General features: G+C 40.0%; 2 protein-coding genes across 5 annotated transcripts in view; both read left to right on the top strand.

Moving 5' to 3' along the window:
* The first annotated feature begins 1,228 nt into the window (after positions 1 to 1,228).
* On the top strand, positions 1,229 to 13,460 carry c11orf54 (chromosome 11 open reading frame 54). Of its 3 annotated transcripts, none has more exons than XM_012956960.3 (9): positions 1,229 to 2,390; positions 6,332 to 6,432; positions 6,821 to 6,919; positions 7,765 to 7,838; positions 8,396 to 8,497; positions 10,129 to 10,305; positions 11,092 to 11,241; positions 11,532 to 11,648; positions 12,069 to 13,457. In XM_012956960.3, the coding sequence occupies exons 2-9, from the start codon at positions 6,375 to 6,377 to the stop codon at positions 12,240 to 12,242; spliced, it is 951 nt and encodes a 316-aa protein (XP_012812414.1). In that variant the 5' UTR covers positions 1,229 to 2,390; positions 6,332 to 6,374; the 3' UTR covers positions 12,243 to 13,457.
* A 2,840-nt stretch (positions 13,461 to 16,300) lies between these two features.
* The window catches only part of LOC100488188 (dynein beta chain, flagellar outer arm), a 237,488-nt gene continuing 227,848 nt past the window's right edge, over positions 16,301 to 25,940 (top strand). For both annotated transcript variants that reach the window (XM_031896974.1, XM_031896973.1), the window contains exons 1-4: positions 16,301 to 16,387; positions 19,589 to 19,700; positions 24,484 to 24,656; positions 25,256 to 25,446. In XM_031896974.1, the coding sequence (XP_031752834.1) occupies positions 19,603 to 19,700; positions 24,484 to 24,656; positions 25,256 to 25,446 (462 nt within the window). In that variant the 5' untranslated portion in view covers positions 16,301 to 16,387; positions 19,589 to 19,602. The remainder of the gene's footprint in view (positions 16,388 to 19,588; positions 19,701 to 24,483; positions 24,657 to 25,255; positions 25,447 to 25,940) is intronic.

The following is a 25,940-nucleotide window of genomic DNA, read 5'->3' as shown; positions in this document are numbered from 1 at the left end:
TGCAAAAATGCTGCAATAAGAAGAAGGCATATAATTCAAAAACTATAAAAAATAAATAATGAAGGCCAAGTAAAAAGTTGCTTAGAATGTGCTTTTCTATAACATACTAAAAGTTAACTTAAAGGTGAACCACCCCTTTAAGTTTTAAATAACCCTTTGTAATAGACAGGCAATAGTGTAAATTCTGGGTTTCTTAATTTCTTGGGGCATCACTGATGCTGGTTGCTCTGCCATTTGATACTGGATACACCTTTGCAATTAAATATCAGTGCCTGTAATGCTGGACTTAACTGTGACATTTAATGTTGGCTATTTAGTGCCTGTAATTCTGGATTTAATGGTGCCATTTAATGTTGGCCAGTCAGTGCCATATGATGCTAGAAGTTACTTTCCTATTTAATGTTGTCTGGGCAGTGCTGTTTGATACTGGATGTTACTTTGACATTTAATGTTGGTCGGTCAGTTCGATATGATGCTGGAAGTTACTTTGCCGTTTATTGTTGGCCAGTACGTGCCATATGATGCAGGACATTGCTGTGCCATTTAATGTTGGCCAGTCAGTCTCTTGCAGTTTGGCCTTAAATGTAGGTGTGGTAACATGGGCATTGTTTGAAGTAGGTGTGGTTTATAAACTGGAAGTGGACAACACTTATTATCAGCCTTCCAGCACGTACAGGAGGTCAGAACATTTCCAGCCCTTGGTACCCCAGAATTGGACAGCTCTGCTGTAGATTATAATGAATAATTTACCCTCTAGTGGAATTCAAAAAGAGTAACCTTCTCAGAATTACAGAGTCTGGCCCACAGGCAGCATAGGGCAGACATGAGTATGGCGCACACACAGGCAGGTTAGGGCAGGTAGAATATGGTACATAGGATAGGGCAGGCAAAGTATGGCACACACAGGTGTTGTAGTCCAGGCAAAGTATGGCACACACAGGCGTTGTAGGGCAGGCAAAGTATGGCACACACAGGCATTGTAGGACAGGCAGAGTATGGCACACACAGGCGTTGTAGGGCAGGCAAAGTATGGCACACACAAGCATTATAGGACAGGCAGAGTATGGCACACATAGGCAGCATAGGGCAGGCAGAGCATGGCACACACAGGCAGCATAGAGCAGGCAGAGTATGGCACACACAGGCAGGGTAGAGAAGAGCAGGCAGAGTTTGGCAGGGTAGAGAAGAGTAGGAAAGGAGAGAAGGAAACCTATCATGACTACATGAGTAACAGATCTGAGGTGTGAATATTGCAGGGACTTACAGGTGTGAACAATACAGGGCATTGCAGGTGTGAAACATGCAGAGTCCTGAATCTGAGGTGGGAACAATGCAGGGCCAGTCAGCAGGTGCAGGTGCAGCAACAATGCAGGTGCCAGTCAGCACTGATACCATTTAAAGCTTACACAAAGGTAAGCAGTGACGCAACCAGACAGATAGGGGGCTGCGGGCCACCAGTTGGACAGCACTGTTTTATATAGTCATGTAACTCATTGGAAGCTTCTAATATCTTTATAAAATTAAATCTGTGCCCAATGGTGCATGCACTGTAAAGCAAAACAGGCATAATCACACATGTGTGATTCTTCAGGCACAAGTCTGCTGCACCTATTGAAGCAGGCCACAGGGGAACCCTAGCATCATAGAGACTGACTTGGTGCAATTACTCTCAAGTGCAGGGAGCATGATTAGACGCAAATATGGTCCAATATGCCCAACTACTCCTTCCAGTTTTGCACAACCACAATTGCAGCTGTGGTCGTATTTGAGCCCTATAGGGATTGAGGAGGTTTGGGGACAGAACATAGAAAGAATGATGACATAATATTGGGCTGTGCAGAATGTATATAAAAGAAAACGTGGAGAATCCCACCACATTTTTGCAGTTCTCAGGCTATAAATTTAAACTGCTGTCTTGTTGCTGAGGCTTCATAAACCTAACAATTAAGCAGCAGTTTGCAATTTACAATGGAAGATGAATTGCCAACTCTAACAGAAATATAAGCAGTAATAACTATGTAGCATCAAAGTCAACCAGATTTTTGACTTTCTGGGGGGCAATGTTTAAAAGGGTATAAGTTTTTTTGTGTTATATAGGGAATGATAAAGCCCATATTGTAAAATATAAGGATATTAGAAGTCACAGGAGTTTGATATCCATATGAAACATATTAAACAGTTATGGGCCTCAGAGCACTGTCATCCTAAGATGACATCACTACTGGCAGTGAAGCAGCACAGGAAGTGTTTCTTGCTGCATTTGCCATGACAGGGGCGTGGTGTTGAGAGAAGCTTCCAATGGGGGAGGGAATATAGAAAAAGAAAAAGTCTTGCTGCTCAGCACGGACATGGCAGCAGTTAGAGCTGGGAGAGTGGCATAGAAAGTACAGGTATGCATGTTCTTTTTTCAATGTCAGCTGCACGGTCTTATAAGTTTTGTGCTTCTTTTAACGCACTGATGTTCTGAACACAAGAAGTCCCCTTTGGAAGAATGCTACCTCTTGTTAAAAAGCAAACAAATCTTTCCTATGCTTTATAATTATGAAAGAAAGACAGCAATTCATATTAGTCTGCATAGCCACAGTAACAGCAGAAACTGCTGACTGAGCAGAAGTGACAATACGTCTATAACACAAAGCATTAATCATAGCTGGAGTGCTGTATTTATTTAAAGGGGAACTGCACCCATACTCAACTAATGCTTTTTGAAAAGTAAACATAATTTCAAGCAACTTTCTAATATACATTAATTATAAAAACATGCAGCCTTTTCATGATGGTTAATGTGGGTTATGTAGTTCCTGCATGCTATCTGTAAGCTGTGGAGAAGTTGTTACAATTTGTAATGTCAATGTTTTATACCCTCCTCCCCTGCCAGGTTTTCAAATGATGCAGAAAACAGAAGGATTGTCATAGGACATTGTTCTTATTCTCACCTGAATTGCTCTTAGGACTTTTCACACTACCAAGATCTGATTCTGTTCATATCTGATAAGAGTTGCAGCAAGTTTAGCTCAAACTTTTGCAGTCAATATGCTATACATCAGTGCTGTCCAACTTCTGTTGTACTGAGGGCCGGAATTTTTCCGACCTACGTGGTGGAGGGCCGATAATGGAAGCCAGTTTTGACCACTCCCCTTTTTGAAACCGCACCCACTTGAAACCACACCCATGTTATCACATGACCATACCCATATTAATGGTTGTAGTACAGCAAAAACCTGCCATACTCTGCCTGCCCTACCCTGCCTGCGTGCCATACTTTCACTGTGTGTGCCATTCTTGGCTGGTTTGTGCCATTCTTGGCTGGTTTGTGCCATTCTTGGCTGGTTTGTGCCATACTTGGCCTGTGTGTGCCATACTCTGCCTGCCCCACCCTGCCTGTGTGTGCCATACTCTGCCTTCCCTACCCTGCCTTGTGTGCCATACTCTGCCTTCCCTACCCTGCCTGCGTGTGCCATACTTTCACTGTGTGTGCCATTCTTGGCTGGTTTGTGCCAAACGTGTCCTGTGTGTGCCATACTCTGCTTGCCCTACTCTGCCTGTGTGTGCCATACTCTGCCTTCCCTACCCTGCCTGTGTGTGCTATACTTTCACTGTGTGTGCCATTCTTGGCTGGTTTGTGCCAAACTTGGCCTGTGTGTGCCATACTCTGCCTACCCTACTCTGCCTGTGTGTGCCATACTCTGCCTTCCCTACCCTGCCTGTGTGTGCCATACTCTGCTTGCCCTATGCTGCCTGTGTGTATGGCACACACAGGCAGCCTACAGTGACACAATGCTGGCACTGCTCCTACAGTCTGCACAATAACTATATATTAAAAAACTTTTTAATTGCAGTACCACCTCAGTATATGTTCTTTTTGTAGTGTGCAGGGATTATTTGTGGGTTTCTACTGCTCCTGAGGTGTGAACAGGGGAACAATGGGGGTGATTACAGCCTGAGCCTGAGGTGTGAACACTGCAGGGGGTGAACAATGCAGAGATTAAAAGGTGTGAACAGTACAGGGGATTACATATTCAAACAATACAGCCTGATTACAGCCTGAATCTGAGGTGAGAACCATGCAGGGGGGGCAATTAATCACAGTACTGATACCATTTAAAGCTTACACAAGAGTAAGCCATCAAAGCAGCCAGACAGGTGGGGGGCCACACAGAGGGGGGTTGCGGGCCGCATGCGGCCCGCGGGCCGCCAGTTGGACAGCACTGCTATACATATTTGCAAGTCTGCAATAAGACTGCTTAAATTGGATCCCTAAAAATTCTAATAAATATATTTTTATATAAACTATACACTGCTGTTAGTGGCATTGTTGGCATTTGCAACATTTTTGAGAAAGGGCTTCTGGATAACAGCTCCTGTATAAAGCTAGTAAATAGCCATTGTGCTTGTGTTAAATAGGTGCAGAAATCACCACTATTGTGAGGAAACCCTGCATTTGGGGATCTATTATACAGAAACCCATTAATCAATATCCTGTTTCTCTGTAATAATAAAACAGTACCTTGAACTTGGTGGTAACTAAGCTACATGAAACCATATTGGTGGCAAAACAACCATATTGGGTTTATTTTCATGTTTTAATGTTTATAGTAGCCATAAGTCATTATGCTTTGCATTATGAAGAGATCCTTAAGCTGGAAAACCCCAGGTCCCAAGCATTCTGGTTAATAGACATACCTGTGCAGTGTGTTGGTATAGGAAAATCACTTTGTAGAAGTACAGAAAAAATGCTCATTGGTTTAGATAAGAGATCCCCAACCTTTTACACCTGTGAGCCACATTCAAATGGAAAAAGTGTTGGGGGGCAACACAAGCATGGAAAATGTTCCTGGGGTGCAAATAAGAGCTGCAATTGACTATTTGGTAGCCCTTATGCGGACTAGTAGCCTATTTATGCAATCAAAACTTGCCTCCTAACCAGAAATTCAAAAATGATCACCTACTTTGAGGCCACGGGGAGCAACATCCAAAAGGTTGGTGAGCAACATGTTGTTCATGAACCACTGGTTGGGGATCACTGGTTTAGATTCTGAATTATGTCTTAAAATGTAACAAGGGGGTTTATTCTGGTAACATTGTAGCAATACGTGTGGTGATCAAGTTTCTGTGTTCAGGACCTTAGATATTGCCAGGTGACACAAACAAGGTTATATAAACAAAGTTACCTATCAGGTCGCATATGTTCTGTATTGCTTACATACAGTTTACATTTGCCATATCTGTGGGAAATCCTCTGTTTATATTCTAGAACCATTGAGTTCAACAGTTCCATGAGTGTTAGGAAGCTGCAACAGGATGAACTGTTTCCAGTCTTCCTTCCTGGTCACATTGTACTGAGAGAGAGCAAAGTGCTGCAGCTGCATATCTGTTTTCTTTTTTTGGCTGTCTATGATTGGCTTGCACTGTACCACCCTCTCTTTTCATCACAAGGCAAAAAAACTCTCCATGATATGTCCATAAATGTTATTACTGCGCATCTAGAATAAGTCAAATTTATTGCTGGACATGATGTGTTTCAATCCTTTTTTTTGCCACCTAGAAAGAAGTATAATTCACAAACTACAGTTACACAGTATACTAAAAAGGACTAAATGGCTAACTGGCATGACAACATTAAGGGCACAACTGTAGACTCTGTATCTCAGTGGCACAATAAGGCACACAAATGATGACACCAGTGCAAAGAGCAGAATATGGTGTTATTTGCATACTTTATTTAGTACTTGCACAGAGACAGTTTTCTCAAACAGGGCTTACAACATCACCTCAAGCATCAATTGAGTTTTTGTCATGACTAATAAAAAATGTCACATTGATTTCTTATGCAGCTTTATTTAACACAGTTGTAAAATTCCTACAAGGGTGTACTGCCTAAATGCATTGTTGTAGTATTTGTATGGGCATAAAGACAAGGCACTGATACCTTTACTTTTCAAGCTTTTACTCTGCTGTGGCTGGTATTGTTTTCAAGATACTTGTAACTAAGGTATAATCATCTGGCAACAGAGATGCCTAGTGTATATTTAACTTTTCCTATACTACACTTCAGGCAGTTGCCACAGACTTCCCTGTAACCTTAAAACATGGAGAATATAGTGCTGACTTGAAGGTATCAAGCAAGTGGATTCTACAGTCTTAGCACACTGTTAATATTGTTGCTTTTTGATTCTTATTTGTATAATCTTTGGTGTGTAATACTACACACAATTAAAGTGGAGTAGTAAGGCAGCAGTGGACATAGTAGATTTAATGATTAAAGCATTGTTTTTAGTTACAGCTTCTGTACTTTGACTTTTGCCAATTGCACTTTGGTCTGTTCTTCAAGCTGTTTAATTGAATCTTCTGGTTAACTGCATCAGTGAAAAACAATGGCAGAAATGGAGAACTGCACTTTCCATGTTCCTTCCCTGGAGGAAATCTGTTCTGGTAAGTTAAAGTAAATAAAGTTTTAGGCGTCATTTTCTCTGGACAGGGGTTCAAATGTTGAAACTTGAAAGGCAAGCAAACTTGCTCCACTTATAGCCCATGTACTTGGGTAATGCCATTGTTCTTTTCAATGTTGAGTCCAGCGCAGAGCTCAGGGGTGTACTTAAATTTATGGCTCCCATACACAACGCAATCCCTGGCACCGTTGCCTTGCAAATCCTACAGGCATGCAAGGGTGCACATAGGTTTGCCACCTTTCCTCAGTAGATCCCAACAGTGACATCACAGGGGCATGGAAAATAAAATATAAGGCGGGGTAGTGATTGCAGCGGGCAGGAAATATAACAATATTCTGATAACTATTATGTTATTTTTTCTTTGATTTTAGTTTTAAAAAGTGGACTGTTGAAGAATTTTGCAGATGTCAGTGTCATAGTTACTGAATGTCCTGACCTATCTAAGGAACCTTTTGAATTTCCTGTAAAAGGTAATTTTTTTTCCTTTCTCCTTGTTTATTTGTTTGCAATTTATTATTGTAACTGAGTAAGAATTGTTGTTTTACTTTTGGACTTCTTATGTACCATGTAGTTGTTCTAAGAGGGGCTATGTCAATTAGTCTCAGAGTTGAAATGATATGAACTCTAAAAGGAAAACTGTACCTCCAGAATAAATACTTAACCAACAAATAGTTTATATTATGTTAAGTGACCTGTTAAAAAAAATCTAGCCACACTGGAATTTATACTAGTAAATATTGCACTTTTACATTCTTTCCCTTGATCCACCATTTAGTGATGGGCTGTGTGCTCCCTCAGAGATCACATGACCAGAAATAATGCAGCTCTAACTGTAACAGGAAGAAGCGTGGATGACAGAACTCTGTCCATTACTTGGCTTATGTGGCCTAGCATGTATGTGTGCCCTGGCTTGTTTGTGTGCACTGTGAATCCGATGATCCCAGGAGACAGCCCTTAATTCTTAAAATGGCAGTTTTCTATTTATGGTTACCCAGTCGCACATACCACTAAAAAAGTAAGTAAGTTTAGTTAGATGAAGCAGGGTTTTACATATGAGTTTGTTTATGCAATATATTTTTATAGAGACCTAAATCTATTAATCATTAATAGATTTCTTTTAAAACTCCAACCCCTACCAATTTCCATCCCGTGAGAGTAGGTGTTCTGTACCTTTCAGGCAAATAACCAAATCCTTTTTAGCATAAATTTGATGTAGATAAACATAGATTTCAAGTCCAGAGTACAGTAGACTACAGCTCATATATATTTTATTTTAGGCAAGCTCCCACAGAATTTTTCTCTTTGATAATTGCAGGTTTGTGTGGAAAATCGAGAATTGCTGATGTAGGTGGTGTTCCATACTTGGTGCCAAAGCCACGTCTTGATAAAGTAAGTCTTTTACAGAGTTATTTTTTCATTGTCAATCGTGTTTTATGCCTGAAACCTTTTTTAGCACTTTATTATTATTAGCACTTTGCCTAAACACCTTGAGGGTATCAGACTTAAAGTCAGGTTTATTGAAAACATTCTTAAAGCATAAATGAGCTTTAGCTATATTTAATTATATACATCGGCACACATTAGTATTGCAGCCATGACGGTAACATCAAATTTTCAGTGGCCTTTTCCTGGTTCCTCAACTGCTCTGCTAGTACTCTCCATAACTGAGCACTCTGGGGAGACTCTTGAGTAATATGTCCCAGAGTATCTGCATGGTGCAGTATTGTATTTCGTACCAAACCTTTGAATTGACACCAGAAACGCTTCATAATGAGAGGTTCTAAGCAACTTTTTAAGCAGAAACAACATTCTACATGTCTTTATACATTATACACTATTCTTTGAATTAGAAGATCGCCAGAATGTTTCCAACCTGTCTGCTTTCGTTAATTTATGAACTAATTTAAATGATAAATTAGCTGAACAATATTTGTTTTTCCATGCAGGTTTACAATGTTAATGCAGTGGCCAAGAAAATTGGTCTCCCTGGGGCCTACATCTTAGGTGCTGGAGCAACTTCACATAAAAGCTTGGGAATGAATGCTGAGGTTGGTTGGAGGATAGCTTGTAACTCACTTCTGTTGAAAGTAGAAACATCCTACAGGGAACTGTTTAGTCCACTATAATAGATAAAGGGCCAAATATAAAAAAGGGCCAAGAAGGAAGCTGAACTGGGAAACAGGCAGGAGAGGTGCTTGGCAAACAGCAACCCATTATTCAACACTTTAAGTTTCACTTTAAGTACATGCAGGGTTAACAGATCAGGCAAAAGGTAGGCATTGTCTCTGTTAAGATTAACTGGCAGACAAGACAAGGTGTTCCCTGTATTGCAGCATTGGCAGATTAATAAAGCAATGCTGTGTGAAGCCATAGAAGGCACACAAAAGTTCAAGGGACAGCACAGCAAGGGTTAGCAATGGCCAAAATCAATTTCCCAGGCAATAGTTCTGTTAGAGAAAGGACAGGACTAATATCAATACTAGAACAGCATTATAACAAGACTTGCATCTAAAGATGCCCTTGTGTCCTGTTCACTGTTAATGGTCTGGTGCAGCACTTGGGATTGCCAGGACTAGAGGAGCCCCTTACAATACTTTCTTCCCCAGTGGGGCTCCCAGACCCCAATAATAAGTGGGGGTACAGACAGTGAAACAGGGTTAAGAGACAACCTTGGAAGTGGCTCCTCCAGGGACACTGTGCAATTTAGAAGCTTGACTGCAGAAAGCACAGTGTCAGGTAAGCATGGACTGATGATCTCTGTATACTGGCAAATGCTAGGGGGGCTGCTGTAAGATGCCATAGACAGTCACTATTTATAGGGCCTGTGGGGGCTGTTCGGGCCTCGTGTGCATACTTAAAATGCCAGGTCCTATTTTGAATCCCAGTCTGGGCCTGGAGTCAGACAGAAGACCCTCTCCAGGTGGAGTCAGGTAATTCTAATACTTAATATTCACCTACAATGCAGTAGTGGTTGGCATTGTCATTATTTTGTGAAAGCCATATGTTTATGTGTTTTTATTTATACATACAGTATATTGGGTGATATGCATATTGAAGCATCTTTTACATTTAGCTTTATCTTTTTTTTTAAAGTTTCATTTTTATTGTTTTTTAACACAAAAAGATGAAAAGGAAGGGAAAGGGGAAGGGGGATCAACGGAAGTACATTACTTTGTCACGTTACATTTTACATGCATAGTGAGGATAACATTGTACAGAGGTTTACCATACAGAGGGCGAACAGTACGATATTTGTATTTTGCGACGCTATTGCAGTAATTATTACACTGGATGGATTGGGCGAAGTTAGTATAGCGGTCCATTTAAGGGTGTAGGGGTTAATTAACTGGGATTTTCATGTCCCATCAGGTATACCAGGATTTAGTTCCAACCAAGGGGACCAGATTCTTTCAAACTTCAAGGGGCACCCACGAGCTTCATAAGTGAGTCTGATAGAGGGCAGCGCTGCATTGATGAGGGTTTGCCATAATTCCGGTGAGGGTACAGTATTGCCCATCCAGTTTAGTATTATGACTTTCCTAGCATAGTGCAGAATAGTTCGGTATAGGGATCTAGTTACATTTAGCTTTATCTTAATTTAAATTAGATTAAGGCATAAAATGTTTTATTTAGACTCTATAATACTGAAGTATTTCAGCATGCTCTGTTTTCCTTTCAGCTAATCTTCTCTGTGCAAGCAGAAAATGAATCCATACAAGCTGTTAATAAGAGTTATGTTGCTAGTGTCAATCCTGGTGATGGCAGTTGTTTGCTGGAGAAATATAGGGATAGGAATAATGATAATGATTTCGGACTCCTGTCTAACCTGTATGCTTGTGAAGGGAAACCAGGAAAGGTAAATATACCCAGTGTTATATTTTACTTGATTGATTTAATTCAGAGGTGTCCAGAAATAACCAATGTGGGGTGCACTTTCTACTTAAGGCAGATTAAGGCAACATTTGATGAACAACTGAAGTGCTCATTGAATGTTATGAGGGCATCTCAAGTTAAGATTTGGTGGGATAAGTATAAGATAACTATTTCAGACACCAGCAATAAAAGCTTGTCTGAATCTGTGTTTTTTTACTTGTATTCAGTAGAGAAGAAGCATTCTAATGATTTGTAAATATATTGAAGTAAAAACCATCCTGATATTCTTGCTCTCTATTGTCAATATTTCAGGTTGATGATGTAGAGGTTGATATTAGCTGGAGCCACTAACTTTATATATGTAAGGGAGAAATTTTCTATGACGAAAACGTTAAGCATATATTTATATTTATATGTTAGTTAATTTTTGGATTTATTTGATGTTACAATGTTTAGATCTAACCATTTTTGTATATATAACTATACAAAAATGTAAAGGATGTAACTATACATCCTCCTTGAGAGATTACATTTCAAACCAGTTGTTTTAAAACAGCAAATCCTTGAAGACTTTTAATAATACAGAAAACGGTTTTGATTTAAATTGATCAAATTCGCTTGTCCAGCCAAGAATGAATGACTTGGTATCCTGCAGCAAATCTGTGGCACTGGCCATTCCATCATTTTTAAATCTGTGCTTTAGTTTTGACCCTTCTGCACTTTTCCACTACTGTACATCAATTTTTCATTCTTGTTCTTGATTTTAAAGGTCATTGAAGTTAGTGTGAAAAGAAGGATAGGTCAAGATAACTTTGTCAGCTGCATGAGGAAATCCCTGAAAACACATTATGGAGAGAAAGCTGTGGGACTGGGAGGAACATTTCTTTTAAAGGAAGGGAAAGCAAAGCTTCACGTTATGGTGAGTTACACACAGCCCATCATGATTTGTAGTTTGTTTCCCTTAATTATGCTATCTGTATATCTTTGGCATCTGTATTTAAAATTTAATTGTGAAAATATTTTAAATTGCCCTTGCATTTGTTACCTTTTTGCATTGTGAATGCTGTAGTTGTTTATTCTGACAACTAAAAAAAGCATTTAATTGCTTAGTACTTACACTTGCAGCAGCTAGCACACTCTAGGAAAGAAAGTATTTGGTTCTTTGAAATAACCCATTTTATGTTCACAAAAATATTTATCTTATAACAGCCCCGAGAATATTCTGCTTGCCCACTGAATACTGATGAAGATGTTAACGGCTGGTTGAAATTTTATGAAATGAAGGCTCCTTTGATATGCCAGTCCGTTTTTGTTTCACATGATCCTGTAAGTGTTCATTTCCTTATGCATGGTATAAGTTATCAGTTCCTCCAATATATTACTTTACACCTATTAGGGACTAACATGCAATTAAATGTTTCATTTTGCTAGAAGATATTGCTGCTGCAGAAACACTTCTTTAGCTGATAGGGAAAAGTTGGACTGGCACCTGTTGTCTATTCTTGCTTTTGTCTAATATTATTATTGAAGAAACAATATAAGATGCACAAGGATATTCTGATGATTCCTTTTTAATCATATAAATAGGCAATGTATATAATTGATATTACTGTATTGGAATTCATTTAGCAAAATTTCAGAATGGATGCTTTTCCTACTGTTTCACTGTAAATAATCATGACAGTGGAAGAAGACAATTCATATAGGCTAAACATTTTGTTTTAATTATTCACTTTGAATACGCAGGGTTATGACTTGCGCCTAGAACACACTCATTGCTTCAGTCACCATGGAGAAGGTGGGCACTACCATTATGACACAACCCCAGACACAGTGGAATATCTTGGCTACTTTCATCCTGCAGAGCTTCTATATCGCATTGATAAACCATCTGCTACTCACATGGTTGGAAGGGATTAGAAGATGTGGGATCAGGCACAGATGTCGTCGTTATGTTGTTGTTTATGGTCAGATCAACATTTTTTAGAAGAGACTTGAATTAAATTCAGAATTCAAATGCTTCCAAATTTAACAATCTCTTTTGCATACTGAAAAGGATTTCAGAATTGTTGCAGTTTGCATTTGGGTTTAACGATTTGGAGGGATGTTAGAGCTCAGCACTTCTGCTGAACTCCAGCACCCCACTTAACAGAATGGTGTTTGACTGCTCAAGGCAATCTATGCAAGTCTGATGTTACATTCATCTGCTTTATCAGTATGTCGATTTGTTAAACATTTTCTTGACTGTCTGGAACATCTTCTTGATTATCACAAAAATGTTGAAATGCTGGCAATCAATCTGGCTTTCAGTATTGTAAATCTGGCCCTTCTTTTATTTCAACAGATTTTTAATAAACATTTTGTAATTTTTTTTACACTGCAACTTCAGCAGAGAGCATTTTCATTGTAAGATACAGCAGTATTAGGTAATTTTTCCTTTAAGATAGGAGTTTCTCCCAGGTTTTAATTGTGGAGAAACATCAATATTCAGTGTTATTCTGCCATTTTATTCACTATAATTTTGATTTATTCCTAACGTCCTTATTTTATACACAACAACTATTGAAAGTATTTCTGCTGGTCTGCTTGGAATGAATATGGTCTGAATAGGCAACACCAAAAAAAGGTTGATGATTGGTTACATTTTTCATAAGGTCATTTACTGCAATGGAATTAAATAGGTATGGGACCTGCTTGGGATGTGGGGTTTTGGATTTTTGCTAAAAAACATGAAATAACATTAAACCCAATAGGACTGTTTTGTCTACAATAAAATGTATTATATCTTAGTTAGGATTAAGTACAAGGTACTGTTTTATTATTACAGAGACAAAGGGAATCATTTTAATAAATGTGAATTATTTGATTAAAATGGAATCTATAGGAGATGGCATGGAATAGGTTTATGGACAACGGATCCCATACCTGTAACAGTAAATATTAATTGTAGCTTATTATGTAAGAATCAATATTTTTCCCAATATAACAAGTGTTTATTCCTTTACACCAACAAAAAAAATATTAATAAAGGCACTTTTTTATCATCTACTTAAAAAAATATTTGTGTCCATGTTTTTATTTGCTGTGCTTTAAACAAACTGCTTACTTTGTCAATCAATAAAAATATATAAAACATCAGAGATCTTTCATTTCATCTCTCTTGGGAATGAACTGTATAGACATCTCAAACCAAGCTGTGAATCAGATGAATGATCCTAAAAGCATTGATTCTTGAACACAGGGTCAGACTGGGCCGGTGGGATATCAGACACGATTCCAGATGACCTACCTCCCCCAAACCAAAATAAAATGAAGTTCAATTCTAGCATTAGTTGCAAACCTATCTTTTTGTTGAGCCAATGAATGCTTATTGTTTCTCTGGTTGCAGGATTGTGCTGTCATTGTTCTGGCCCTTTTGAGACTGAGCAGAATGTTCAACAATTTGCCATGGCCAAACAGCATCTCCTTCCTTAAAAGTGTAATTAAAGGAGAAGGAAAGGCATTTTGCCATTTAACTGCCAATAGATTAGCCACAATAGTGCAAGCTAGAACAGCATATTTATTCTGTAGAATGCTTTAGCATATCTGAGTAAACAGCCCTTGAAGCTCCCCCAGTTTGTTTAAGATAGTAGCTGCCATTTTAGGTTGGTCTCAGTACCTTCCATATTGCAGCTCTAGCTGCTGGTAGCTCAGATTACAGGAAGGGGGAGCTAATTCTGACGGGGGGTGAAGCAAATTCTGAGGGGGAGCAGAAGTAGGGAGGGGGAAAGGGAAAGAGGAGCCAACTGAGCAGACTCCTGCCTGTGCCCTAAAGAACATGTGTACACAAAAGAAGAAAAATAATTCTGTGTTTCTTTTGATAGATGACTCCGTGCAGTGTTTCTGTGAGTGCTTATCGGTGTATTTACATAGACCTTTCTAATAAAGCTTACTTAGTTTTTACCTTTCTTTCTTCTTTAAATTGCAAAAGATCAGATCAGAGATTAATGCTGGGAAATTGCATCATATGCATTGCTTATATGTATGCAGTTGTGTAATTAAAACAACTTATCGTGATTAAGTTAGTCTGCAAGCATACATACAGTAAAGAAGCATCATGCCTTTGTTCAGTGGGGTACAGTATTGGGTATTTGTATACTAGCAGAAAACCCCCAACAAATAACTTGAAGAAACACATGAAAATCTATCTAGAAAAAATAGCAATACAGATTTGTATGCCCAGAGACACTAAAAAGTTAGTCTCTAGGATAAAGCAGCTGGGAATATGTTTATGAAGTGAGAACTGAGATGAAGTGTTGAGATAATACAATCTGAGGCAGAGGGGTAGGATGGTAATTTGCAAGTGAAGTCATCATTTTGGCATTTTGCAGGTTGGTTGGGCTAGACAAAAATATATATATTCATATACCAGTCTCTCATTCATACCACTCCCTGGTTGCAAAAGTTAACTTGAACCCTAGCAACCAAATAGCTGCTGAAAATCCAAACAGGAGAGCTCCTGAAGTGAAAATAAAACAACTAAAAAACTACAAGTAATAAAAAATGACCAATTGCAAATTGTCTCAGAATTTTACTCTCTACATCAGTGATCCCCAACCAGTCACTCATGAGCAACATGTTGCTCACCAACCACTTCAATGTTGCTCTCAGTGCCCCCAAATCAGGTAGTTCTCTTTGAATTCCTGAATACAAATAAGATTTACTACCAAATAAAGCCTCCTGTAAGCTGGTAGTGTGCATAGAGGCTACCTAAAGGTCCCCTTACACGGGCCGATAGTAGCTGCCGATATCAGTCCCTTGGACCGATTCGGCAGCTTATCGGCCCGTGTAGGGGCAGAAACTAGGGGCCTGCCCGACCAATATCTGGCCTAAAATTGGTCAGATATCGATTGGGCAGATTAGAAAATTCAGTCGGATCGGGGACCGAATTGGCTAGTTGATGTGGTCCCTGAACCGACTGCCCCATTGCCACCCACATAATCCGATCGAGGGCAAAACGATCTAATTATTTTTTTTTTACCTAAACGCTCCCCGATATCGCCCACCCGTAGTGGATCTGCTCGTGTATGGGGACCTTAATAGGCAATCTTAGCTCGTATTTGGCACCTCCATGAACTTTTATGGTGCTTGTGTTGCTCCCCAAGACTTATTACATTTCACTGTGGCTCACGGGTAAAGGTGGCCATACACGCACCGATATTATCGTACGAAACCTCGTTTCGTATGATAATCGGTGCGTGTATGGTATGTCAGCGAGCCGACCGATGTCGCAGGAAGCTGCTGAAATCGGTCGGCTCGTCGATCGGCCAGGTTAGAAAATTTTGATCGGGCGCCATAGAAGGCGCCTGACCAAAATTCTCCCTTCAGAGCTGAATCGGCAGAAGGAGGTAGAAATCCTATTGTTTCTACCTCCTTACCTGCCGATTCAGCCCTGAATGGTGTGTGGCGGATCTGACGATGTTTCGTGCGACCGATGGTCGTACGAAACATCGTCGGATCGCCACGTGTATGGCCAGCTTAAGAAAGGTTGGCGCCTCTGCTATAAATCATACTAAAAGTTCTCAAAGTTGAACAAACCCTTTAAGCCTTCCAAGATTCTCTCGCTTATCTACACCAATACATTTCTTTTCCCTGACCCCATCCACCTGATCCTAAATTGACTCGCGAATCTTCAAAGATTCAAAGCAGAGGCTCTGCAAAGTTTTATTACTGGGGGATCAGATCGTTGACAGGCGTGTAAGGTAGCGGCAGAATCATAGAAAACTGTGCCTGCACTCAGTGAGCCTGGTCCAGTGCACACCGGGAATTTTTTAGGTGCCAGTCCGACCAAATTGCTGATGTTTAAAAAATTTTGATCCATGGTCTTTTCTATTGCGGACTGACCTGTTACACAAGCCCGGCCCCCAAGTCACCTCCAGGCGTCAGGCGCTAGGCAACCAACAAGCGCACACACGTACATACTGTACATACATACACACACAGACACACGCTGCTCTGGGATAACGCTAGCTGCATAGTCGGAACACTCTGCCTCACAAGAAGGAATCCCCTGGCCTGTGCCCCCGGTGAGTACTCAGTACAGGAAAGCAGCTTCAGGTCCTTATTTCTAAAGCTGAAACGAAGTCGGTTACTGCAAGTTCCAAACTAACAATAAAAATTAAATAACTGTCTTTAAAGGCAAAAAATCGCATTTACTTATGATGTTGCCTCTTTTTATAGTATACGGGCGTCTCCCATATATATATCTCCAAGGCCAATTTTAAGCCCATTTTAAGCAAATCTTCATTTCAGTGACTTCTTTTCTCTTTGTAATAACAGCACCTAGTACTTGGGGATAATTAAGCTGCATTAATTAATACTGGTGACAAATTCTGTTGGGTTGTTTAAATGATTTTTAGCAGACTTAAGATACTTGGATACATTTTGAAGGTAATTTCCTTCCCACCTAGAGATTATAACTCACAATTTCATATGCTAAAGTAGCTGTTATTTTCCCATAAAAATAACTGGACAAAAGTGTTATTTGTTGTGTAGTATTTAAAAATCATTGAATTGTGATAAGTGTTTGCGTGTTTGATAGTGGTGAACTCCTTTAAAGAAAACTGCTGCATAAGCACCTGAATGGGAAGAATGCTATGCCAGTACAAATGCAATTCTTCTACCAGCTCAAGTGTTTCTCATTAGAGAGTGTACCTAAGAGGACCCAGGCTACCAAAATACCAAGTGTGTTATTGTTTATTTGCTACTTGCCCTTTACAGCACGGTGCAGCATGGCATACGGGTCTAGAAATAAAATAAGAAAAGGGATCTAAGGTTTTGATTTTCCGTTATTCAGAAACCCATTATCCAGAAAGCTCCGAATTACAGAAAGCCTGTCTCTCATAGATTCCATTTTAATCAAATAATTCCAAATTTTAAAATGTATTCCCTTTTTTTAAAATTATTAGGGCATAGAGAAGATGTGGTGCATTATTTGGCTAGCAGTATTATGCCTGTTCAGTATGAGTTGCCCGTGCCTGCCAGGCTTACTTAAATGCAGTCCTACACTTTCAGTTCTTCCCAGGAAAAGTGTATTTGCAGTTGCATGGAAAGATCTCCTTATACTGTGTCAGATGGGCCTATGTATTATTTCAGGCAGGACAACATCTGCAAGGAGTTTGCAAATTCTCTCCATGCTTTTGAAGCTTTCCTAATGGTATACCTGTTCTCGCCCACTCATGTGATAGGGACTTAAAGGAACAGTAACACCAAAAAATGAAAGTGTATAAAAATAATTAATATATTATGTACTGTTGCCCTGCACTGGTAAAAGTTGTGTGTTTGCTTCTTAAACACTACTACAGTTTATATAAATACCCTGCTGTGTAGCCATGGGGGCAGCCATTTAAATTGAAAAAAGGAGAAAAGGCACAGGTTACTAAGCAGATAACAGATAAGTAGCATAGATTCCTATTGTATTCTACACAGTTATCTGTTATCTTCTTATGTAACCTGTGCCTTTTCTCCTTTTTTCAATTTAAATGGCTGCCCCCATGGCTACACAACCGCTATTTCTATTAACTACAGTAGTCTTTCTGAAGCAAACACACAACTTTTACCAGTGCAGGGCAACAGTACATTATATATTAATTATTTTTATACACTTTCATTTTTTGGTGTTACTGTTCCTTTAAGGTCCCCATACACGGGCCGACTATAGCTGCCGATTCGGCAGCTAATCGGCTCGTGTATGGGGAGAGCAGAGCGGCCTGGCCGACCGATATCTGGCCTGGAATTGGCCAGATCTCAATCGGCCAGGTTAGAAAATCAGGTCGGATCGGGGACCACATTGGCTCGTTGATGCGGTCCCCGAACCGACTGCCCCATTGCTGCCCACATAATCCGATCGTTTGGCCCCAGGGCCAAACGATCGGATTATTTTTTTTTTACCTAAACTCTCCCCGATATCGCCCACCCGTAGGTGGGGATATCGGGTGAAGATCTGCTCGCTTGGTGACATCGCCAAGCGAGCGGATCTGCTCGTGTATGGCCACCTTTAGATTGCCCATTGGGTCAGGGACTGATGTGAATGATGTCTATCTGTACAGGGCAGGTGGGGGAACACCTTGGGTAAAGGTGCCCATACACCTTCAGATTCGCTCGCTTGGCGGGTGGGCGATATCGGGAGAATCCAGGCTAATTCGATTGTTTGGGGCCAAATTATCGAATTATAACAACGGGTATAGGCAAAATTGATTCAGGGACTGCATCAACGAGCCTATGCGGTCCCCGATCCAACTAGATTTTTTAACCTGCCCGATCGATATCTGGCCGATTTCAGGCCAGATATTGGTCGAGTAGGCCCGTCGGTAGCGCCCATACACAGGCCAATTAGCTGCCGTATCGGTCTAAGGGAATACTGTCATACATGTACATGTTCTTTACAAACTGCATCAGATAGAAGAGCATCTTCAGCAAAATCTTGCATTGCAATCCATTTTTTAAAAATAAAAAAAACAGATTTTTTTTATATGCAGTTCTTCATTTCACAGGGTGCCACAGCCATGTGACTTGTGCTCTGCAGTCACTCTTTACTTCTGTGCTGCAAGTTGGAGTGATGTCACCCTCTCCTTTTTCTTCCAGCAGTCAATCAACAAAACAATGGGAAGGTAGCAAGATAGCAGTTACCTGACACCTGTGGTAGATATCAGAATAGCACTCAATGGTAAAAAATCAAAGTCCAGTTTAGGACTCCTCCAGTTATATGGAATAGAGGAAACAATAGGTTATCTGAAAGCAGTTCTAATGTGTAGCGCTGGCTCCTTCAGAAAGCTCAGAATCAGGCACAATGCACTGAGATATCTGCATACACACTGATATTACAAAATTTTAAATGGCAGAGTGAATTATTTGTCATGTAAAGAGTGTAATTTAGAAACAAAAAGTACACCATATAAATCATGACAGAAACCCCTTAAACTGTAACATCAAGCTATTCCATTGTTTAATCTGTTAACATCTACAAGTCAAAGAATAATACTCTGTGTTGTTTGTAAGTGTATAGTGGGGTTCCCTGATTTACTGCACTATTTTGTTTCATTAAGGTTTTGCCAAAATACTATCACTGATATGTAGCCATTAAACGGCAAAAATATCCAAAAATATGAGTTTCATAAATAGAAATCCTGTTGCTTCCCTTTAAAGAAGTCTGTCTTTGTTGTACACATATTTGCAATAAAAAAACATTAATTATTGTAATTGTCTCTTGTTTATAAATTGTCACTTAGAATTTGGCTGAAGTATGGATGAATTACATCACTGGCTTGAAGTCAGAATCTCATCTTCACTGAGACCAAGGACAGATGATATTAAAGCTTTTCTGCTTAATCATAAATACAGGTGGGTAAATCAGCAAGATAGGCAAGGATCCGTGTGTTAGTCATTTTTTGTTATTTCTAACATAGTAACATTTTAGCTGAGCATGAACACAATGTATCAAGTTCAGCTTTAAATATACTCTTCTTTATTTTAATCCAGTGGAAGGGAAAAGGAAACATTTGGCAATTGACCTGCAAAAGGAAATGATATTCCGATTATGTTACAATGGTTCTCCACAAGTCAAACTAGTTTTACTTCATCCATTGTAAACTTGAATGTGATAAAAGCAGAATGGTGTTTAGGTTGGGTGCCGATAAGGGAGACCTATCCTGGGCAAAAAACTCATTCTCTGGCACCCACAGCTATAAAACTAAGTAACCTCAAGCAAATACATTTGGAATGTAATAATGCAGGCAATAAAGAAATGTTTTTGCTCACTAAAGTAAAAATGAAGTCCTTGTGTGCTGTTATAAACTATAGGCCATAGAAGCAGATTAACTGTTGTCACACCACAAGAAAAACATTTTCCAGCTTTTTATAAAACATATTCCAATAGAAACAAATGGATATTGTGTTGTAGAGCTCTTCTACTGGAAAGTAATGAGATTTCTGGGGGATGAGGCAAAAGTTACACCATATAAGGTTCTTATGGTCGGCTTCCTGCTCTGGTGGGCTCTGAGTCAATGCCTATGAGCAGGAATTGTTGGTAATTAAAATAGTAGATATTTCACAAAGTAGAGGAAGCTAGGGAAAGTTGGACAAGACTATGACAGCAACATGCTTTACATGTTAACTCCAGGCCCAGACTGACAATCTGTTGATTCTGGCAAATGCCCGAGGGGCTTCTATAAGAAGCCATATGCAGCCACTATTTATTGGGCTGACAGTGCTGTTTGGGCCTCTGTGTACATGGTATGCCAAGTCCCATTTTATATCCCAGTCTGGGCTTGTACAACTCTATAAAGCTGCTATCAACTAAAGGCTGTTCTAGAGTTTAGCGTGGCCACACAGTTTCCCATTTTTATAGTATAACTTATTGTAATGATTTCTTGTACCACTATATTCAGACTTTAGGGCTGGTATAGAAGGCCTGGACTGAGGTTCCCTGATGCTTCAAACAATTTCACTCGCATTGGTAACTTGAGATGTTTGAAAAAAAATTTACTGCATGGGTTGAGAAGTCACTTTCTTTAACTTTTAGCAGCAGGTAACTACCATATTTTATGTAGGGAATAATGTCTCCTATTTGACATTATTATGATATTAAAGCAAGGAGGTCTGTTCTTATATGAAGGCTCGAGGTGGCAGTCAGAGTGTTTTTTTTACTATGTTACATGTGAAATGAATGAGGCATGTATGCCGGTGAGTTATTACTTGAGAGCATAAGGACTTTATAGGGTCATGGAACTCCTCATAGACTTATATTTACTTTATATTGTACACCAGGCGGTACAATATATATATATTTATATATAGAGTACAGAGGGGAGTGCACACCAAAATGTTCTTTTCAATACCTGGGTGCCAGAGCAGGATAGCGACATAGAAATAAGCAGTGTCGGCACTCACAGGATTTCACAATAATATTCACGAAGGGACTCATGGATAGATGCAAACGGTGAGGTTTATTAATCCTACGTTTCGGTACCGTACTGGCACCTTCGTCAGGGAAGCAAGAGTGTGTGTGGAACAGAAGTTAAATACCTGGCTTGGCGCCAAAACATGTGTTGCCAAGCAACCAACTAGTAAACAAAACCCCAAAGAGAAATAAAGGGAGAAAAAGACAGGAACATAAAAAGAAATCCCAACCTTGTGTCTGATGTTATTGGAGCGCCCGTAGGTCCCCGTGTATAGATCGATCATGCCACATAAATCATGCCCGGGACGCCAGGGAGGATCGACTGAGATCAGATCCGTCATCCATAGATAGACGCTACACCCGTAACCAGTGCTGGGCGCTCCCTAGCAACAGCGCACATAGTGCCAAGGATAGACCTCGAAGCTTGACAGACCGCTTGTAGGGGACTTGCATAGTCCCATCGCTTGTATATAAGTGCTGCTGTATGAGGACCGGGGACGGTAAGGCGTTGCTGGTTTCAGCCAGATCCGCCAACCTGCCGTATTGGTCCTGTCATAACGTTGCTGCACGGGTTCAAAGGGTATGCGAGTGGGAGGTCCCAAGTCGGTCCGGTCACACAGTGTCAGTAAGGGTAATGTGGGTGCGCAAACGGAGGTGCCAGCACCCTAATGCAGGAGCGCACACAGCGCCAGTGTTAAAGGGTGTGTGTTGGCCCCACGCGGGGCCGTCAAATGAGACACGGTTTACTCAGTTCCCTTACCTTATACGCATAAGGTGGCACAGAAGGGCAATGTGAGGTACACCAGCTACCTCAATACCAATGTGATACATAAAAGAGCAGTACGGGGTTCAGGGCAATAAACATCATGTACACACAAGTCGGGTGGCAGCAAAGGAAAGAAAGAGAGAACTAGTAGCAAATTGTAAAGTAACGGGTTTGTAGTGAAAAGGATACAAGACATGGATACAAAATTTGATACAAAATTGTTATGAATAGTGACAATCATGAGGAAGTGTTCTCAGATAAAGCAACCCAGAGGTAAAGTCTCATTGAGCCCCCTGGGGGTCACACAGTCCAATCTGTGGATCCATCTGGATTCCCTTTGGAGAAGAGCTTGGTCTCTGTTACCCCCCCGCAGCAGAGGGGGCTGAAAATCAATTGCCATGCATTTAAACGTCGGTAGGGAATGTTTCATTCTGAGGAAGTGTCTGGCAACAGGTTGGTCTGCTTTGCCCTCTTTAAGGGCCTTACTTAATGCTGAGCGATGATTCCCTATGCGCTCACGTAGTGTGGTTATCGTCTTGCCAACATAATAAAGACCGCATGGACACGTGATTATGTAAATTACGTACACAGAGGTACATGTCAGTCTGTGATTAATCCTGAGCCTTCTACCCGTATGGGGATGAGGAAAATCGGGTCCCGTCAATAAACATCTACATGTAACGCAGTCAGGGCACTTATAGCACCCAAGTTTCTTGTACGAAGATAGCCAATTAGTGGAGGTCTATCCTTGGCACTATGTGCGCTGTTGCTAGGGAGCGCCCAGCACTGGTTACGGGTGTAGCGTCTATCTATGGATGACGGATCTGATCTCAGTCGATCCTCCCTGGCGTCCTGGGCATGATTTATGTGGCATGATCGATCTATACACGGGGACCTACGGGCGCTCCAATAACATCAGACACAAGGTTGGGATTTCTTTTTATGTTCCTGTCTTTTTCTCCCTTTATTTCTCTTTCGGGTTTTGTTTACTAGTTGGTTGCTTGGCAACACATGTTTTGGCGCCAAGCCAGGTATTTAACTTCTGTTCCACACACACTCTTGCTTCCCTGACGAAGGTGCCAGTACGGTACCGAAACGTAGGATTAATAAACCTCACCGTTTGCATCTATCCATGAGTCCCTTCGTGAATATTATTGTGAAATCCTGTGAGTGCCGACACTGCTTATTTCTATATTTATATATATATATATATATATCAATCCAAATGGTGTCCGCACTCCAAGGCTCAATATTCTGCGGGGTGCTTAGCCAAAATTATGTATGTATATAAAATAATCATCTGTGGCCAGCACACCCTTCAATGTTTCATCAAAAATTTTTTATTGTGGATATATTGTTAAAACCAACGTTTCGGTCCTTATTAGGACCTTTCTCAAGGATCCTTGAGAAAGGTCCTAATAAGGACCGAAACGTTGGTTTTAACAATATATCCACAATAAAAATTTTTTGATGAAACATTGAAGGGTGTGCTGGCCACAGATGATTATTTTATATATATATATATGTATATATATATATATATATATATATATATATATATATATAATTAGTAAGCACAAATAAACTGCACTTACAGGACTTGTATGAAGTACTATTCAGCTAGGCTGCTCATGCTTTTACCCTATCCCGACTTGACTACTGTAACCTGCTCCTAACTGGCCTCCCTAACTCCCATCTTTCCCCCCTACAGTCCATATTAAAAACTGCTGGCAGAATTCTCCTCCTCTCATCCAGGAGAGTTCAGGCCCTTCCCCTGCTATTCCTCTGCTCCTCACTACATCCCTTCTCTTCTGTCTCCGTACATTCCTGGCCGACTTCTTCGTTCCTCACAGAGCAACCGTTTGGTTGCGCCCCCCCCCCCGCTACTGCTGTTTCCCGCCTTAAACCTTTCTGCCTTGCTGCCCCTTACATTTGGAATGCCCTCCCTGATTTTCTCCAGAGAGAATCCTCCCCCAGTCTTTTTTAAAAAAAACTTTAATACTACCTTTTGTAGCACTCGCCCAGCACCTGATCTGGGAACTGGCACTTATATTGTAGTGTCACCCACTGTGACCTACAGCACTTGTATTTGCCTATTTGTGTCTGTAAGTTACCCTCCCATATAGATTGTAAGCTCTACGTGGTAGGGTCCTCCATCATCTTGTGTCTTTGACTCTAAACTTGTTGCAACTGTATTTATCTTGTATTTATTGTTTTACTTTGTATTTATCTCTTATTATCTTAATAACCCCCTGTTTGTATTAATGTATTCTACTGTACAGCGCTGTGTACATAATTAGCGCCTTATAAATAAAGATATACATACATACATTCAAGTATAAATCAACTATTTTGATTTGTAGCACACAATGTTTTGGTGTTTAGAATTACTGTATATAATATTTATATCACTTTCAAAGATATTACTGTTTTTTTTACACTTCTTTTTACTTTTTCAGGTCTTGCCTGTCTGAGTTCCTAAAAAATGAAGATGTTCACACATTGTATGTATATTTTAAACTTGCTAAGGCTTCACTTGCAGCCTCATTATCGCCCCCTGCTGTCCTGCACAACAAGTGCATTTGTTTTCTACAACTAGGGAAAGCAGTAAAGCTGACTCTGGAAAACATAGGTAAGAGTGTATGTATATATTCAGAACTTTGCTAAGCTTGTTATAAGTTGAAATAATTACACAAGTAACATCAAGTAACAGCCCTTCTAATTTCCTGTATTTAAATAATTGTGTTTAAATAAGGAAGCAGGTATCTATGCTCTTTAGCACTTGCATGTAACTGTATTTTGTATTTTTTTTTACTTTATCATTGTATTGATCCCAGATTTTATTATTAATGTATTGTTCTACTGCACAGCACTGCATGTAGAAGTAGTGCTATGTAAATAAAAATTTACATTCATAACAATCTTTTGATTCTTATCTGGTGATACCTGTTGGGTTCTGGGCAGCCCTAAGATCCCTGTGATACTAGTAGCAAATCACTGTTATGTCAGGCACACATGGAGCCGATCATCCACTTTCCTCCACCTGCATTTTGCACATTTCATGAAATATTTAAACTGTAATAGAATATTATATCCCAAGTGCAAAGGAATATGTTCTTTCCAATTTACACACCCATTGTGCTATTTATGGTTTTCTTTTCAAAGATTATTTCTTCAGAGAAATTTGATGCATATCAAATCACAATAATTATATGGTCTCTAATTTTTCAGCCCAGAATGTGCTTTGTGTTGACTGTGCCAGATTTCCATTGAAGTACTTTGACGCAGTCCTTCACCAGGTCTACCTGCCCCTTCTCTGCAATGACAGTGTGACAGCTGGAGAAACATTCGTTGCTGACAAGCTCATCGACCTTTTGCACAGGTTTGCTGGAAACTTGGAGGTTTTAGCTGGTCATGCTGAGGTAAGCAATCCATACACCTGATCATTTAGAATTTCAGACCTGTTGATGTTCAAAAAAAAAAATTAAAGCACTCAAACAGGTTTGGAATGGCCCAATGGGATACTGGGAAAAATCCTGTGAGCCCTGGTTCTAAAGGGCTTGATATGTTTGCCCGCTGCAGCCTGTAGTTCTTTGGTCTCATACTGCTCCTAAACCCAAATAACCTCAGATGCTACTGTGGGCATGTTCCTTTTTTTAACACCGCAATCAGCTACTATCAGAGGAGCCTGAAGTTCTGGAGTATATCTGGAGAGCCCTAATTGCCTATTATTGGCTTATTAAGCAGAACATTATAGGAAAATCTCTTAAAATTTTCACTTTTAGAACTAAGTGGACACATAAATGTCTCTTGAGACCCAGTGCACCTGCACCATTTTAATCAAATATAGTTATCCCCCTGTAAATGTCCTACATAGTAACATAGTAAGTTAGGTTGTAAAAATACGTTCCTCCAT

This window comes from Xenopus tropicalis, chromosome 2 (genome assembly GCF_000004195.4).
Source record: "Xenopus tropicalis strain Nigerian chromosome 2, UCB_Xtro_10.0, whole genome shotgun sequence".
Taxonomy (NCBI): Eukaryota; Metazoa; Chordata; class Amphibia; order Anura; family Pipidae; genus Xenopus; species Xenopus tropicalis.
This window is presented reverse-complemented; position numbering and strand designations above follow the sequence as displayed.

Excerpts from the sequence above, each read along its gene's own strand:
- c11orf54 (XM_012956960.3), top strand. The coding sequence starts at position 6,375 with ATGGCAGAAATGGAGAACTGCACTTTCCATGTTCCTTCCCTGGAGGAA. Across the intron at positions 6,920-7,764 it reads TTTTGAATTTCCTGTAAAAG|GTTTGTGTGGAAAATCGAGA; the intron begins GTAATTTTTTTT and ends TGATAATTGCAG. Across the intron at positions 10,306-11,091 it reads GTGAAGGGAAACCAGGAAAG|GTCATTGAAGTTAGTGTGAA; the intron begins GTAAATATACCC and ends TTGATTTTAAAG.